General features: G+C 47.0%; 1 protein-coding gene across 1 annotated transcript; it reads left to right on the top strand.

The window, feature by feature from the left end:
- The first annotated feature begins 3,335 nt into the window (after nucleotides 1–3,335).
- Nucleotides 3,336–14,694, top strand: Pithd1 (PITH domain containing 1). Its single transcript, XM_059255196.1, has 6 exons — nucleotides 3,336–3,588; nucleotides 4,095–4,138; nucleotides 4,481–4,558; nucleotides 11,728–11,832; nucleotides 12,788–12,896; nucleotides 13,793–14,694. The coding sequence occupies exons 1-6, from the start codon at nucleotides 3,391–3,393 to the stop codon at nucleotides 13,892–13,894; spliced, it is 636 nt and encodes a 211-aa protein (XP_059111179.1). The 5' UTR covers nucleotides 3,336–3,390; the 3' UTR covers nucleotides 13,895–14,694.
- Nucleotides 14,695–15,997: the final 1,303 nt, after the last annotated feature.

Below are 15,997 nucleotides of genomic sequence, written 5' to 3'. Positions count from 1 at the left end.
ATATTATTTTAAGGTGTGTTACTTTTGTTTATGTTGCATTTATTTAACTCTGTGAAGCTGTGTTACTGTGCCTGTCTAAAACACCTGATGGTCTAATAAAGAAGTGAATGGCCAATAGCAAGGCAGGAGAAAGGGTAGGCAGGACTGGCAGGCAGAGAGAATATATAGAAAAAGAAAAAAATGGAGGAGGGAGAGAAAGGAAGTAGCCAGAGAAGAAGGAGGACTCTAGGGGCCATGGAATAAGAGTAAAATTAACAGAAGTAAGAGAACAGGAAAAGCCCAGAGGCAAAAGGTAGATGGGATAATTAAAGTTAAGAAAAGCTGGCAAGAAACAAGCTAAGCTAAGGCCAGGCATTTAAAATTAAGTATAAGCCTCTGTGTGTGATTTATTTGGGAGCTGGGAGGTAGGCCCCCCAAAAGAGTTAAAATGAACAACACTCTAGCCCTATTTTGTTCTTCTATGGCCCTAGCTTCCTCTTTCCATCATATTTGCCATTGTAACTGAGGGCCAGCTTCCAATGTTACTGATGCCAAATCTTCCCAGTCTTGAGTGATAATTCTGTTCTGAGTTGCCAATGAGTTTAATATCTGCTTCACATAAATGCACACCATACGAAACAACATCTTTCTTAAATCTCCTCAAATCTAATATTTCTATAGGATTACACTGAACTTCTCCATAAACTAAGGTTGGTTTTCTAGTAACCTTGGGCTGTCCCTCTCAGTTTCATCATGTGGTGGCACAGTGGGTTCTTGTCTAAATTCCTCTGTCTGTGCCTGAGTAATTTTCTTATTTTCATTAGTAAGTCTTTCTAAGGCTTGTATCTTATCAAATTTGTCTTATTTTGATTAGTAAGTCTTTGTAAAGCTTGTATCTTATCAGTCAAAATCTCATATTTGACAACGATATAAACCAACTTTTTAGGGATAACCCAAGAATTACCAAACCATGTCATTATGTAAATCACAGCTAAGTTAATTATCCCCTTAATTGTTCCAGTTTTAAACCATCCATTGTGGTATCATACAGAGACCTAACTCCCTCCACTGTAATAGTGTTTCCCATTTTTAACGTGGGGAAAAAAACTCGCTTTTCTTTTTTTTTTTTTAAATTAACTCCTCCCCTTTAAGAATTCCCAGTTGTTTCATCAAATCTGCTGACGATGACAGTGAAGTGTGCAGCTTGCAGAGCGCACTTCAGACTGTGAAGTGTGCAGCTTGCAGAGAACGCAGACAGTGCACAGCTTGGCTGAGAGCAGCTGCAGCTGCAAGCATCAGCTGTGAGCTGAGAGTGAGTGTGTCCATTGCAACAACAGAAGCCTGAGTGGTGTCGAGGCAGCCACCTAGTGTGGCAGCAGCCTGAGGAGGGGGTCCAGGGGGCCCACGGGGAGAGGGAGCCCACGGGGAGAGGGAGCCAGCTGTCTGAAAAAAAGGCACAGGGATTGTGCATGAGAAGCACATGTGGCAGAAGCTGCCTGAAGGCAGAGCCAGCTGGCCATGGGCAGGTAAGTTCAGTGGCATTTGGAACCCAGGTGCCTCTGGAGTTTGGGTCCTGTGGAGTTTGGGTGGCAGCCAGATTGTTGTAGAGAGGCTGCAACAGGAAAGTCCCAGACTCACTCAGAGGGCTTGGAGAAAGAAAGGAAAAGCTAACTGGCAGGGCAGGGAGGCGACTCCAGCTGGTGCAGCTAAGGCGGGTGCCTGTGGCATTACCACGGGCCAGGGGCTATCTCATGAATTTGTGCCCCAAAAGTTAGACACCAGATGAAGTTTTAATCTAATAAAATTTTATCAATAAAAAATTCGGAGTCAAATATTGGGGTAAGAACCTGAAAGATCAGAGAAGCAGGGAGCAACCACCAGTCGCCTCCTGCACCAGTCGCCTCCTGCCTCTTCCATTCCTCTGTCCAAAAGGGTCAAGATCTTCTCTGCCCCGCCTTACTACTTCCTGTCTCCTCCAAACCTCCATGGTTAATGTAGGTCAGCTAGTGGCTAGCTCTGCCCTCTAACTCCAAGCAAGCGTTATTTGTCAGAATACAATAAAAAATATCCCCCGTTTGCCTGCCTCTGCCTCCTGAGTGAGTGCTGGAATAAAAGGCAGTGCATGTTGAGTTCGTGTGTCACATTCTTCCACCCACTAGTCACCGTGACTACTAAACAGATACTATCGTGCCCACAGAACGGATGAGGAGACAACCTCAGAATAGGGAATGGACGACTTTTTCCTAGTGTCCCATCACCAGTGGCAGACCCAGCACTTGTATCCTAGCTCTGGTGGTGACTATAGCCTGCTATCAAGAGAGTAGCTATGGGCTATGGAGATGACTCAGTGGCACAAGGTCCAGAGTTCAAATCCCCAGCAGTCACGGAAAAACTGAGCATGGCCCCAGGTATGCAGCAACCTTAGCTTTGGAGTGTGGAGTCCAGAAGTTCACTGACCAGTTAGTCTAGTCTACTAAATGGTGAACTTCGGGTTCAGTGACTCTGCATCAAAAAATAAGATGTGGCTGAGAGTGATGATCCACGCCTTTAATCCCAACACTCAGGAGGCAGAGGCAGGTGGATCTCTCTGGGTTTCAGGACAGCCTGGTCTACACAGTAAGTTCCAGGATAGCCAGAACTAGATAGTGAGAGACTGTTTATTAAAAAGGAGGAGGAGAAGGAGAAGGAGGAGAAGGAAGGAAGGAAGGAAGGAAGGAAGGAAGAAAGGAAGGAAGGAAGGAAGGAAGGAAGGAAGGAAGGAAGGAAGGAAGGAAGGAAGGAAAAAGAAAAAAGAATCTAATACCAGACATGGTGATGCATGTAATCCCTGAATTTGAGACTTGGAGGCGGATCCGGAGTTGAAGGTCATCCTCAGCTATATTGATCACCTGAGGCCAGTCTGGGTTACATAAGAACCTATCTGTAAAAAATGGAAGGAAAAAGGGGTGAGAGAAGAGAGAGAAGGGGAAGAGGTGAAGAAAGTAGGGGGTAGGTAGAGAGGGGTTGGGCGGGGAAGGGAGGGGAGAGGCAGGGCTTTGCTGTCCTATGGGCCCCGCCTTATCCACCTCTCCCGAGAAAGATAGCCGCTCGGGAAGAAAGCGTACGCTTCGGTCCGGGAGAGGAGGATTCGCGTCCCTGCCACTGCGGTCCTCTCGGACGCCGTGGCGTCCCCAGCCCTTCAGGTTCCACGCCTGAAAGATAACGCTCATCCCCATCGCCGGCGTCAAGCTCGGCGGGCACACGTCCGAGGTCAATCCCTCCAGGCCCCGCCCTCCGGCCTCAAGGCGCATGCGCCGCACAGGGGCGCCTTTTACGACGCTTGACTCGCTGCGCTTGGCGGCGGGCGCTCCGGAGCTGAGCAAGGGCCGGTCGAGCGGCGGCTCGCGGGAGTCGCAGGCGGGCGGCGTCGCCATGTCGCACGGGCACAGCCACGGCGGGGGCGGCTGTCGCTGCGCCGCCGAACGCGAGGAGCCGCCCGAGCAGCGCGGCCTGGCCTACGGGCTGTACCTGCGCATCGACCTGGAGCGGCTGCAGTGTCTCAACGAGAGCCGCGAGGGCAGCGGCCGCGGCGTCTTCAAGCCCTGGGAGGAGCGGACCGACCGCTCCAAGGTGGGCTGCCCGGGCGGGCCCGGGGCCGCGGGGCCTCCGGGGGTAGACAGGCAGGGAAACTGAGGACCAAAGGAGCAAGGTGGGCGTTTGGCCTCCATTCCAAGGCGGCGGGGGCTTGTGAGGATCGAGAGCAGAGAGGACTGCCGCCTCTCCCTCTGACCATTGGTCCTAATGGCTGCCCGACCGCACCACCTGGCCTCCAGTTTCCACCTAGAGCCCAGGCCCCTGTGAGAGCCATTTGAAGGCTCCCCAGAAGCATACACATAAGCACCGGTCTTTGAATTCGCAGCCCGGAAAAACCCCCATTAGAATCCCTCTAGGTTAGAGGGTCCGTGGTGATTAGAAGCCTGGCTGAGACTCATTATCCTCAAGCTGTTGGGACCCTGGGGGGAGGGGAGGGCGTGCAGATCTGTTTGCATCCCATGCCCCTTGGTAGGACAGGGAGGCAGGATGCCTGAAATTGCGAGCTCTCAGCAGGTGTGTGTTGCTTTCTCCCCCACCCCCAGTTTGTTGAAAGTGATGCGGATGAAGAGCTTCTGTTTAATATTCCGTAAGTATCTCCTTGGCACTTGCCTCAGGCGAAGTAGGCTGTACCCAGTTGTCTCTTCAGATGGCTTCATTCGTTGGCTGTGTCAAGAGTGCACATCTGTTTCCAGAAATGGGATAGATTACTTTGGTGGGGTTGAGGGAGAAAGTTTCATAGCGTGTGTGTGTTGAATTAATAATGGAGAGATTGAGGTAAATTTCTTAGAGTTGTGGACTGACAGGTCCTTTAAAATGACTCTAAGTGACAAGGGAGTAAATTGGGCTAAGAGAGGGAAGGGTCTGGGGGTCACACAGCTTCGTGGGGTTCCATCCCAGGCAGACAACCTTCTCGTTTGCATTCTGGCAGATTTACGGGCAATGTCAAGCTCAAAGGCATCATCATCATGGGAGAGGACGATGACTCACACCCCTCCGAGATGAGACTGTGAGTAGCAAGGGCTGAGGCCCTCCTCAAACTCCCACCTGCCTTTTTCTGCTAACGTTTTGTTCCAGGGCTAGGGAGGTGGCTCAGGGTAAGAATGCTTGCTGCACAAGTGTGAGGATCAGAATTCGGATCCCCAGCACCCAGGTGGAAAGCTGGTGTGGGCACCGTCCTGTGGGGACAGCAGGATTCCTAGGACTTGCAGGAGGTCAGCCTAGCTCCAAGTTCAAAGGGATCTGTCTCGAGGGAGCAGGTAAAGAATGATGGAGGAGGACACCAGATGTCTGCCTCTAGCCTCAATGTGCATATACCACACAACTAGGTTGGTCAGGCTGGGTGTGGCAGTGCCCACTTGTAATCCTAGCACTCAGGAAGCTGAGGCAGGAGGATTATTGTGAGTTCAGTGGATTGACCTGGTTCTCATTTACTTTGAAATATATATATTGCTTCCTGAATTGATTATGTATAGAAATAAGTTATTTAAGTAATATGTACATGAATAAAAATATAAGTTTTGCTTTATTTTTGAGACAAGGAATCATGTAGCCCAGGCTGGCCTTCAGCTTCATACTCCTACCTCCATTTTCCAAATTACAGGTATGTGCCACCATGCCCAGGTGACTTTATTGATTTTTGATGCAGGTTCTCAATGTGTAACCCTGGCTGGCCTGGAACTCACAGAGCTCTGCCTTTCTCTGCTTTCTGAGTGCTGGGATTAAAGGCATGCACCACCCTGCCCAGCTGACTTTTTGTGTTTTGTGCCCCTGGGGCACAAACAGCCTCATCCCCAGCCTGGTGACGATCTTAGATTAAGCATCCTTAGGGCCAGCTGCTTTATCTCTTTTCCAAGTGCTGACTGTGACGCCATTCATTCAGACGGTGTAAAACAAATGCCAGTTGTTGATGACTTTGCAGTTTCCTTAATGACCTCGCTGCAGATTCCTGAATGTTCTTCATGGCTGCTCTTGTTGTTGCAAACAGTAACATCTTTCCACCGTTGTGCTGACATGGAGTCACTCCACCCACATCTGTGTGGCCTCATAGCCAAGTTCCATGTACCTTTGGCAACACCAGATCTGTTGTTGGCACCACTGGTAGTCCTCCCTTCTGGAGAGTTTGGTTTTTTTGGTGTTGCCCTCCTGAAAGAAGAGGAATGTGCTTTGTGATGCTGTGGAAATGTTGAAAATTTTCAAGACAGGGCTAGGAACATAGCTTGGTCAACAAACTGCTTGCCTAGCAGTCACGAGGACCTAAGTTGCATCTCTGGCACGGACATGGTAGAGTGTGCTCATAATAATCCCTGGGGCTCATTGGCCAGCCAGCCTCACCTAATTGGTGAGCTTCTAGCCAATAAGAGACCCTGTCTCAAGGTGAATGATAGCATTCCCGAGGATCACACCCAAGGTTGTCCTGTAACTACCACACAAGCATACAGACATAAGTTCACACACACACACATTAAAAGGGTGGAGAAATGGCTTAGTGGTTAAGCCATTTCCAGAGGACTCAGGTTCAATTCCCAGCACCCACCTGGTGGCTCACAATTATTTCTTAACTCCAGTTCCAGGGGATCTGACACCCTCTCTGTCCTCTGAGGTACCAGATGCACAGATGAGGTACACAGACATACATGCAAGGACTCGTACATAAAATAATGAAAAGAACCACAGAGAGATGGCTCGGTGGTTAAGAGAACTTAATGTTCTCACAGAGGACCAGGATTTGATTCCCAGCACTCATGTCAGATGGCTCACAGCTGCCTGTAACTCCAGTTTCAGGAATCCAACGCCCTCTTCTGGTGTCCTTGGTCACCTGTTTGTATGTGATAGATACACACACTCATACAGGCACACACACATACACATAAACAATAAATAAATCTTCGTCATGCTGGATTGCCTTGCCAGGCTGAATGCAAGGGGAGGTGCTAGATATACCTGCCCCTTTCTGAGCAAATCCGGAGGAGAGGTGAATTGAGGAGGGTGGGCAGAGGGGATGTGCGGGGAGGGAGTAGGAGGAGAGGAGGGAGGGGAGGCTGCAGTGAGGTTGTAAAATAAGTTAATAATAACAAATCTTTAGGAAAAATTAAGCTAGGTATAGTATCTCATGCCTATAATCCTAACACTTGGAAGGAAGATGGGATTGCTGAGAATTTGAGACCAATTGGAGCTATATAGTGAGCTCCAGGCCAGTTTGGGCTACTGCATAACACCCCATTACAAGAAAACAACATTTTTAATAGTTTTAAAATAATAATAAAAAAAACTTAATTTGGGGCTAAGGTTGTAGCTCAGTGGTAGAGGACAGAGCATGTGTGAGGTCCCATGTCCTGTCCCTGCCACCCTTGGAGAGGACTAAAATTCCATTCCCAGTAACTACATTGGATGGCTCACAATCATCTGTAACTCTAGTTTAAAGGGATTAGACACCCTCTTCTGGCCTCTTTGGGCACACATACATATGTGACATTCACTCACACAGAAATACACACATTAATAAAAATATATCTAGGGCTGAAGAGATGGCTTAGTGGTTAAGAGCACTGGCTGCTCTTCCAGGGGTCCTGAGTTCAATTCCCAGCATCCATATGATTGCTTACAATTGCCTATAACTGCAGTCCCATGGGATCTGATGCCCTCTTCTGGTGTGCAGATGTAGATGCAGACAAAACACTCATATATAAACAAATCTTTAAAAAAAAAATAAAAATAAATCTTTAACAGTATATCTCTGGGGCTGGAGAGATGGCTCAGAGGTTAAGAGCACTGGCTGCTCTTCCAGAGGACTGGGTTCAATTCCCAGTAACCACGTGGTGGCTCACAACTATCTGTAATGAGATCTCGTGCCACCTTCTGGCATGCAGGCATATATGCAGGCAGAGCACTGTATAAATAAATGAATAAATCTTTAAAAGAAAAGTATATCTAGCTTGGTGGCGGTGGCGGCGGCGGTGGCGCACGCCTTTAATCCCAACACTCAGGAGGCAGAGCCAGGCGGATCTCTGAGTTCGAGGCCAGCCTGGTCTACAGAGCAAGATCCAGGACAGGCACCAAAGCTACACAGAGAAACCCTGTCTTGAAAAACAAAAAAACAAGACAAAAAAAAAAGCATATCTAAATGTGCTGATTTTTTTTTTTTTTAAAGTATTGTCACTTCGTTTATTCTGGGCAAACAAATTAAAACATCAAAAAGAAAGACAAATAATTAGTCAGCCATGGCTGTGCGCTCCTTTAATTTCAGTGTTCTCAAACTGGCCAATCTGTGTGTTCAGGGCCAGAAGTTTCTGCATCGTGAGTTCCAAGCCTGTTACAAAATGAGACCCTGTCATGCTGAATCATTGTAATGAAACTGGACGTTTAATCTGATACTTGAGATGCTTTGGATACTTAGTTACTGGGAGGTTGGCTGGCTTCAGTCAAGCTGGTGTTTCCCTGTAGCTGTCTGGTTAACAGTGTGGTCTGTGGAGCGAAGTGAGTTCCTTGTCACATTGTATACTTACTAACTGCTCCGTGACTTCCCGACACTGTTCATCTTTGTGTTTTGGTTTATTTTATGTGTATGTGTGTTTGCCTGGGAGTATGTAAATATATATGTGCACCACATGTGTGCAGTCACCTGTAGAGGTCAGAAGAGTGTCCTGAATCTTCTGGAACTGTAGTTACAGGTGGCTGTGAGCCACCATATGGGTGCTAGGAACCAAAACTGAGTGCTCTTAAATCTCTCCAGTCCCATGGGTTTTTATTTATTTATTTTTCTGAGGCAAGGTCTTTCTATATAATCCTGGCTGGCCTGGAACTCTGTATATCAGGCTGGAACTTATAGAGATCCCTCTGCCTCTTCTGCCTCCCGAGTGCTGGGGTTGAAAGTGGTGTGCCACCAAGCCTGGCAGTTTTTTTGGAGGGAGGGGCATTTTGAGACAGGGTTTCTCTAAGTAGCCCTGGCTGTCCTGGAACTCAGTCTGTAGACCAAACTGACCTCGAACTCACAGAGATCCACCTATCTCTGCCTCCTGAGTACTGGATTAAAGGCATGTACCATCTGACTTTTTTGTTTTGTTTTGTTTTGAGAGGAGACCTCACACAGTACAAGCTGGCCTCTAACTTAACTATGTAGCTGAGGCTGACCTTAAACTCCTGGTCCTCCTGTTTCTGATTCCCAGGTGCTGGGATCACAGGTGTGTACTACCATGCCTGAGAAGCTTTTTCTTTCCTTTTTAAAGCCCCCTCCCCCACAGTCGTTGTCTTCTGCAACACAGACTGGTCTCAAGCTCATGGCAGTCTTCCTGTGTCAGCCTCTCACATGCTGGCATTGGGTCACTGTGCCTGGTAATCTGTTGTTAACCATATTTGTGCTACTGTGCTATAGGATACTAGAAGGTATTCCTTCTACCTAGCTGCATCCTGTACTAGTTAACCATTCTTCCTGTGTGCTCACACCCTTTTTCAGACTAGTAATCACTTCTCTTGTTTCCATGAAATCAACCTGTTTTGCTTCTAGGTATGTGTGAGAGCATGCAGCGTCTGTCTGTCTGTCTTTAGCTTATTTCACTTAACATAATATCCTCTAAGCTTGTCTACACTGCATCAAATGACAGAGACAGATTTTATTCTTTTTATAACTGAACAGCATCCCATAGTGTGCTTACATCACATTTTCTCTGTTCATTCATGTGTTGATGGGACTGAGGTTGAGTCTCTGTCTTGGCCATTGTGAATAGTGCCATAATAAGCAGCAGATGGCGGTAGGAGTGCACATGTCTCTCCCAGACTCACTTCCTTTCCTTTGGGCATTTGCTCAGTAAGGGAATTGTTAGATCATACGGTATTTCTAGTTCCTGTTTTGTTTTTCTTTTTTTAAAGAATTTTCCATAATCACACCCCTAATTTACATTCCTATATTCAGTGTTTGTGTGTGTCCCTTTCTCTGCTTCCTCACCAGTATTTCCTTTTTTTGTTTTGTTTTGTTTTGTTTTTTGAGACAGGGTTTCTGTGTGTAGCTTTGCGCCTTTCCTGGAACTTGCTTTGGAGATCAGGCTGGCCTCGAACTCACAGAGATCCGCCTGCCTCTGCCTCCCAAGTGCTGGGATTAAAGGTGTGCGCCACCATCGCCCGGCCAGTATTCCCTTTTTTGTTGTTGGTTTGTTTTTTTTTTTTTTGTTTTTTTTTTTTTTTTTTTGTTTTTTTTTGAGACAGGGTTTCTCTGTGTAGATTTGGTGCCTGTCCTGTAACTCACTCTGTAGCCCAGGCTGGCCTTGAACTCAGAGATCTGCCTGCCTCTGCCTCCCGAGTGCTGGGATTAAGGGTGTGTGCCACCACTGCCCGGCTTCCTCACCGGTATTTCTTGTCTTTTTGGTAGTAGCCATTGTGAAAGGGTAGAATGATAGCCCGTGGTTTAGATGTGCATTTCCTTGGTCAGTGACTCTGAATATTTTTTCATGTTCTTGTTGGATTCTTGAATATTTTCATTTTGGAGTTTTGAGACAGGGTCTTACTATAACCCAGACTGACCTCAAACCTGGGATCTTCCTGGCTCTGCCTCCCAAGTGCTGGGATTACAAGCATGTGTTATCGCACTGTGCTTGTGTGCCTTTTGAGAAATGTCTTCTCAGATCCTTTGTTCTTTAGCCAGATTATCTGCTGTTCTGTGGTTGAGTTGAGTTCCATATGTATTTTGGACATTACCCGTTTTGGAGTAGCTTGCACATACTTTCTGTCATTCTGTAGGTTGAAAGATGGATTTTTAACGACAGTGCTACACTGCCTCATAATGCTGCTCGTGAATGCTCACTGTTATTATCCTGCTGTGGATCATTCTTGGAAACACTTTGAAGCAAACACTTGCTTTCTTAAATGACACACATTCTGCTGCGGCGAAATTATAGCCCTTCCTTTGTGGGTGTGTTAATAAAATACCTGGAGGGACATTTGGCTGAGTGCTTCAGAATTTGTTCAGTGTTTTTGTTTTTGAATATCTTCTTTACTGGCAATTTTAACTTTCCAATGCCTTTTATGAGTTTGTGGTCTTTGTGTACTCTTTTTGAAGTGGAAACCCCCCTGGTTGTATTTTAAGAAATATTACTGGGCATGGTGGCACAGACCTTTACTCTTAGCATGTGGAAGGCAGAAGCAGGTGGATCTCTGTGAGTTCAGGGCCAGCCTGGTCTACCTAGCAAGTTCCAGGACAGCCAGGGTTACATAATAGAGAGATCCTGTCTCAAAAAAGAAAGAAAGAAAGAAAGAAAGAAAGAAAGAAAGAAAGAAAGAAAGAAAGAAAGAAAGAAAGAAAGAGAGAAAGAGAGAAAGAGAGAAAGAGAGAAAGAGAGAGAAAGAAAGAAAGGAAAAGAGAAGAAAAGAAAAGAAAAATATAATATGATGGTGTTTGGGTGATTTTTAGACATGAAACCCGCTTGAGTGTTGGGCCACCTACCTGATCTTATCTCTTAGCTGTGTTTAATGTTTCTGCTGAAGTATACATTTTCCCATCAGTAAGCTGTTTTAGTTCACATTGCAGCATGGGCTGAATGTGCTGAACTGACTCTTTAACGTGCGGTCCCTGTGTGTGACCCCAGCTGAGCGTTCTTTACATTGCTTCCTGGGATCTCAGATCACTTGAAGATGCCACTGGATTGTGCTGTGGTTCCTAGCTCTTAACTTGCTTTTTCTTTTTTTTCTTTTTGGTTTTTCGAGACAGGGTTTCTCTGTGTGGCCTTGCGCCTTTCCTGGAACTCACTCTGTAGCCCAAGCTGGCCTCGAACTCACAGAGATCTGCCTGCCTCTGCCTCCCAAGTGCTAGGATTAAAGAAGTGCGCCACCACTGCCTGGTTTGACTTACTTTTTCATTCTTCTCCCTCCCTCTGCTTCTTCCTCTTCTTTCTTTCAAGGTGGGGTCTTGCTGTTTGCCTGCAGTGGCCCCAAATAAGCTCTGCTCAGCAGTCCTCTTGTTCTGTTTCCCTGGTAACCAGGGCTGCAGGCCTCCACTGCCCCTTCTAGCTTCGTCGTCGTTGGCCTAGATGTTTGGATGTTAATGCCAGTAAAATGCCGTTTTGATCCTAACTTTGGATCTCCTTTTGCTGGAACTGGGGCTAATTGAGCAGTCAGTAGGGAGTTATAAAACACTGAAAAATTTAATAATGCATATTCCTTGACTTTTCTTCCCTTTTTTTCCCCTCTCAGGTACAAGAACATCCCACAGATGTCCTTTGATGATACAGAAAGGGAACCTGATCAGACCTTCAGTCTGAACCGAGATGCTACAGGAGAATTAGAGTATGCTACAAAGTAAGCATGGGACCTGTCCTCTACTCTATGTGTCTTTTCTTCCTTTCATTTTGGAGAAGGGTCTTGATATACAGCCCAGGCTGGCCTTGAACTCAGTTCTCCTGTGTATCTGTCTCCTCATAGAACATACTCACTTGCCCTGGCCTGTGCCATGGCTTCTCTTTGCTTGCAGTGAGCATTCAGCCTGTGAGCTTGCCTCTTTCTTTTGGCCAGTATCCTGCTCTCTGAGCACTGGAATCGAGTTACAGCAGCAGAGGAAGCTTGATCCTTGGCGTGGCCAACTTTTGGCAGAGATCAGTGCACATCACAGACTTGTTAACTTGGAAGCTTTGGGCAGTCCTGGCTGAGCAGCTAGTATGGCGTAGCCTAGGTGTTTGCAGAATTCCTCTGCAAAGTGGGTTTATGGCAGACTTGGTTACCTGTGTCCACCTGGTCTCTTCTTTAGTGTTCTCTTTCTCCTAAGGGGGAAGTTGACATGATAAGCATGGCTTAGAACCCTGCTTGGTCACATGCCATTCCTGTTTCTTGAAGTTAGGGCCATTGTATATTCCTTCCTTCTTTTCTCTTTCTTTCTTTCTTTCTTTCTTTCTTTCTTTCTTTCTTTTTTTTTTTTTTTTTTTTTTTTAGACAGTCTTGCCATATATTCCTGGCAGGGCTAGAATTAACATGCAGACCAGACTGACCTTAAACTTGTGGTAATCCTCCTGCCTCTGCCTTCCGGGTATGGTGATGACATATGCCACTCTGTCAGGTGTGTTGTTCATTCATTTTTCTGTCCTTCCTGCCTTAGACGAGGTCTGGCAGATGCCTAGTAAGTGTTCACTGCATGAATTGCTGCTCTGAAGGACACAGGTGAAGGACCAGGTGTCCTCTGGTATCTGCTGCAAGTTGGGGCTGAACTGTTGTCTTCCTTGGTAAACTGTGTCTTCTCTCCCTCTTCCTTTCTGTCCTCTAGAATTTCCCGGTTCTCAAATGTCTATCATCTCTCTATTCATATTTCAAAAAACTTTGGAGCAGATACCACGAAGATCTTCTATATTGGCCTGAGAGGAGAGTGGACTGAGGTAAGAGAAATTGATCAGTGTGCGTCCGCACCCCGTGGGGCAGGAGCTCCAGGGAAGAGAGCAAGGGAGGTGTTGGTTGCTCCATATGTTTATAATTTTTCTTTCTTTTTTGTTTGCTTTGTTTTGAGACAGGCTCTCAATGTACAGTCCTACCTGGCCTAGAACTCATTATGTAGACCAGGCTTGCCTGGGTCTCACAGAGATCCACCTGCATCTGCCTCCTGAGTGCCTGGCTTCATAATTTTTCTTGATTTCATCATAATAACTTTTTTCATTGGATAGACTCTTAAGTTTTTTGTTTTTCTAATTCATGTATTTTATTTTCTGTATATATTTATGTGTATATGGGTATAGATAGATGTGTGCTACAGTATGTGTAGCTCACAGGACAACTTGTGGGAGTCATTTCTCTCCTTCCACCGTGTTGGTTTCAAGTGTAGAACTTAGGTCATCAGGCTTGGCAGCAGGCGTTCTTACCTGCTGAGCTGTCTTGCTGGCCCCGCTATAGGTAATAGTAAGGGAATGGAAATGATAGCATTCCTATCAGTTCAGTTTTGAAGTTTTAGTTTTCATGAGTGTTTTGATACAGGGTGTGGGTGCATCTCAGTGACAGCTTGCTTAGCAGGTAGGAGGTCATGGGTTCCACCCCATCTCACATTCTTGACAATCTCTTATTCTGGGCACCGGAGATCAGGTAAGTTCCTGTTCTCACCTGGATTTGCTTGGCTGCTGAGAATCCTTCGTAGTGGATAGTGGTCTTTTCCGGCTTCTCAAGGTTAAAGTGTCAGCAGCGGGGAGCTTCCGAGAGCACATGTGGCAGGCAGCCTGACTGTACGTGCTCTGGGAAAGGAGGGTTCCCTAGTGACCACCGAGCTCACCTCTCCCTTTGCTTGTAGCTTCGCCGGCATGAGGTGACCATCTGCAATTACGAAGCATCAGCTAACCCGGCAGACCACCGGGTCCATCAGGTCACCCCACAGACACACTTCATTTCTTAAGGGCCGGCCCAGGCTCCCTCGGATGCACTGTGAGTGAAGATGTGCGACCACCTGCTGGGAAGGACTGAGGACGCTCCAGCAAGAGTTGCCTGCTGCAGCCTCGGCCAGGCTCTGTCTTGAGGTTGCTGCCGGAACCTGGCCTGTGGAAACCGCCTCACCACCAGGAGCGTGTGGGTGCCAAGGGACAGACGTTCTCTAAGGCATTGCAGAAAACAGGCTTAGGCTGGGTGGCATCTGGCAGCCATGAATAACGTTTGCTTTTCAGACAGTGTGGCCATGGGATCCCAAGTGTCTTGTTGCTTGTGGCAGGTTTTTTGTGTGTGATTTGTCCTTTTTTAAAAAGGAAGCTTCCTCGGCTGCAGGAATCCTTCTGAAACCTGAGTTTTGTGTTTGTGTTAGCCATCAGGAAGATCTCCAACTAGAAACACATGCCTCTGCTTGCCCCTCCTCCCTGTCATTGCTCAGCATTTGTGTCAGAGTGCCCAGCTGGTGTCACATGTCACGCACAAGTGTCCCATGATGGTGGCTGGAAAGGAAGGGGTCTCCTGGTAAATGACTGCTTGGGGGAGGTCTCTTCTCACTGTCTAGCCAAGCGGGAGAGAGCATGAAGTCGTTTCTCTGGGTGACCTGGTTAGGGTAAGAGTGAGACTTACTAGAGACTACCCTGGGGACCTCCTTGGTGTTTACTTGCTTCTAACTTGTGTTGTAAACTAAGTGCTCAAATCTGGACACCCTGGTTCTTCTGTTCATGGCTTTTATTCACTGTGACTCATGAGCTTCCTAATAAATCCTTGCCAGACTTTTGTCTTTTCTTCTGTGCTCTTGGTACTGTGAAACTTACTAGCAGGTAAAACACCCATACACATGAAATAATATTAAACATAGGGGAGATTCTGGAGGCGTCAGACAGAGCGAGGACAAGGCTGGTGAGAACAGTTGCTTCACGGTGAACAGAGGTAGCACCTGGTGAGAATCCTAGTGTCAGAAAGCACTGAGACCCTATTTTCTCATTAAGTAGGAAGAGTTGGTGAGGGAAGGAAGGAGGGCTGAATCTGGTCCTGGAGGATTCCAGGATGGCCCATCCTAGTCAAGGAGGATATGCAGTTCTTTCTGAAAAAAAGGTGTGCCACCCAGCCTTGTTGGGAATCCAAGTTCTGAAAGAAACTATAGTGCAAACAGTTCTCTCGGAGCATGAAGGCTATCTACTCAGTCACAGCTTGCTTTGAGACATTCTGAAGATGTGCAGAAAGGCTACGGTGAGGGTGTAGTTCAGCAGTAGAGTACTTGCATGTGCAGGGCCCTGGGTTTGGTTCCTAGCACCAAGATAAAATTAGGGCTATTTAAAAATTTTGGATTAAGTGGAAATGTAAAGTTAAAAACCTCAAAACAGGGCCATGCAGATGGCTCAGTGGGTCCAAGTGTTTGCTGGTCAAGTCTGACAACCTTAGTTGGGATCCCCAGAACCCAACTGAGAAGCCAGAGGCTGTGGCTCATGTCTGTAATCCCAGTGAGATGGGCAGAAACAGGAGATTCCCCAGGAAGTGCTCAGGCTAGTTTGACTGGAGTAGACAATACAGCAGCAAAACAGACTGCCTCAAAAATGAGGCTTGCTGGGCATAATGGTCCCTGCCTTTAGTCCCAGTCCTTAGGAAGCAGAGGTAGGCACATCTCTGTGAGTATAAGGCCAGTCTGGTTTACATAGCAAGTTCTGAGAACTGATGGCTGAACATGTTCTCTGATGTGAATAAGTATACACATCATACAAAACACCCAACACCTCTAAACACTAGCCCATTTGTCCCACTAATATGTGCTCACATGTAGCTCCTGAAACTGGACCTGTAGGTTTGAAGCATCACTTGCCAAAGTGCCCACGTGATGAGTCTACCGGCCCTGCATTTCATCCATAAACCAACCCAGCAGGATTCTGCAGTCAGGGGAGCTGGCTTATTGTATTGTTTTCTTCTACTTAGGGTTTCTCTATGTAATAGCTCTGGCTGTCCTGGATCTCTCGCTGTAGACCAGGCTGGCCTTGAACTCACAGAGCTCCGCCTGGCTCTGCCTCCCGAGTGCTGGGATTACAGGTGTGTCACCACCACCTGG

The sequence above is a fragment of the Peromyscus eremicus genome, chromosome 2 (assembly GCF_949786415.1).
Source record: "Peromyscus eremicus chromosome 2, PerEre_H2_v1, whole genome shotgun sequence".
In the NCBI taxonomy this organism is placed as follows: Eukaryota; Metazoa; Chordata; class Mammalia; order Rodentia; family Cricetidae; genus Peromyscus; species Peromyscus eremicus.
The sequence above is the reverse complement of the archived record's forward strand: the minus strand, read 5'-3'. Positions and strand labels throughout refer to the sequence as shown.

What these genes read in the sequence shown, in the direction of transcription:
- Pithd1 (XM_059255196.1), top strand. Translation starts at nt 3,391, where the DNA reads ATGTCGCACGGGCACAGCCACGGCGGGGGCGGCTGTCGCTGCGCCGCC. An exon ending in AGCGGACCGACCGCTCCAAG is followed by an intron (nt 3,589 to 4,094) that starts GTGGGCTGCCCG and finishes CCCCACCCCCAG; the next exon opens with TTTGTTGAAAGTGATGCGGA. An exon ending in CACCCCTCCGAGATGAGACT is followed by an intron (nt 4,559 to 11,727) that starts GTGAGTAGCAAG and finishes TTCCCCTCTCAG; the next exon opens with GTACAAGAACATCCCACAGA.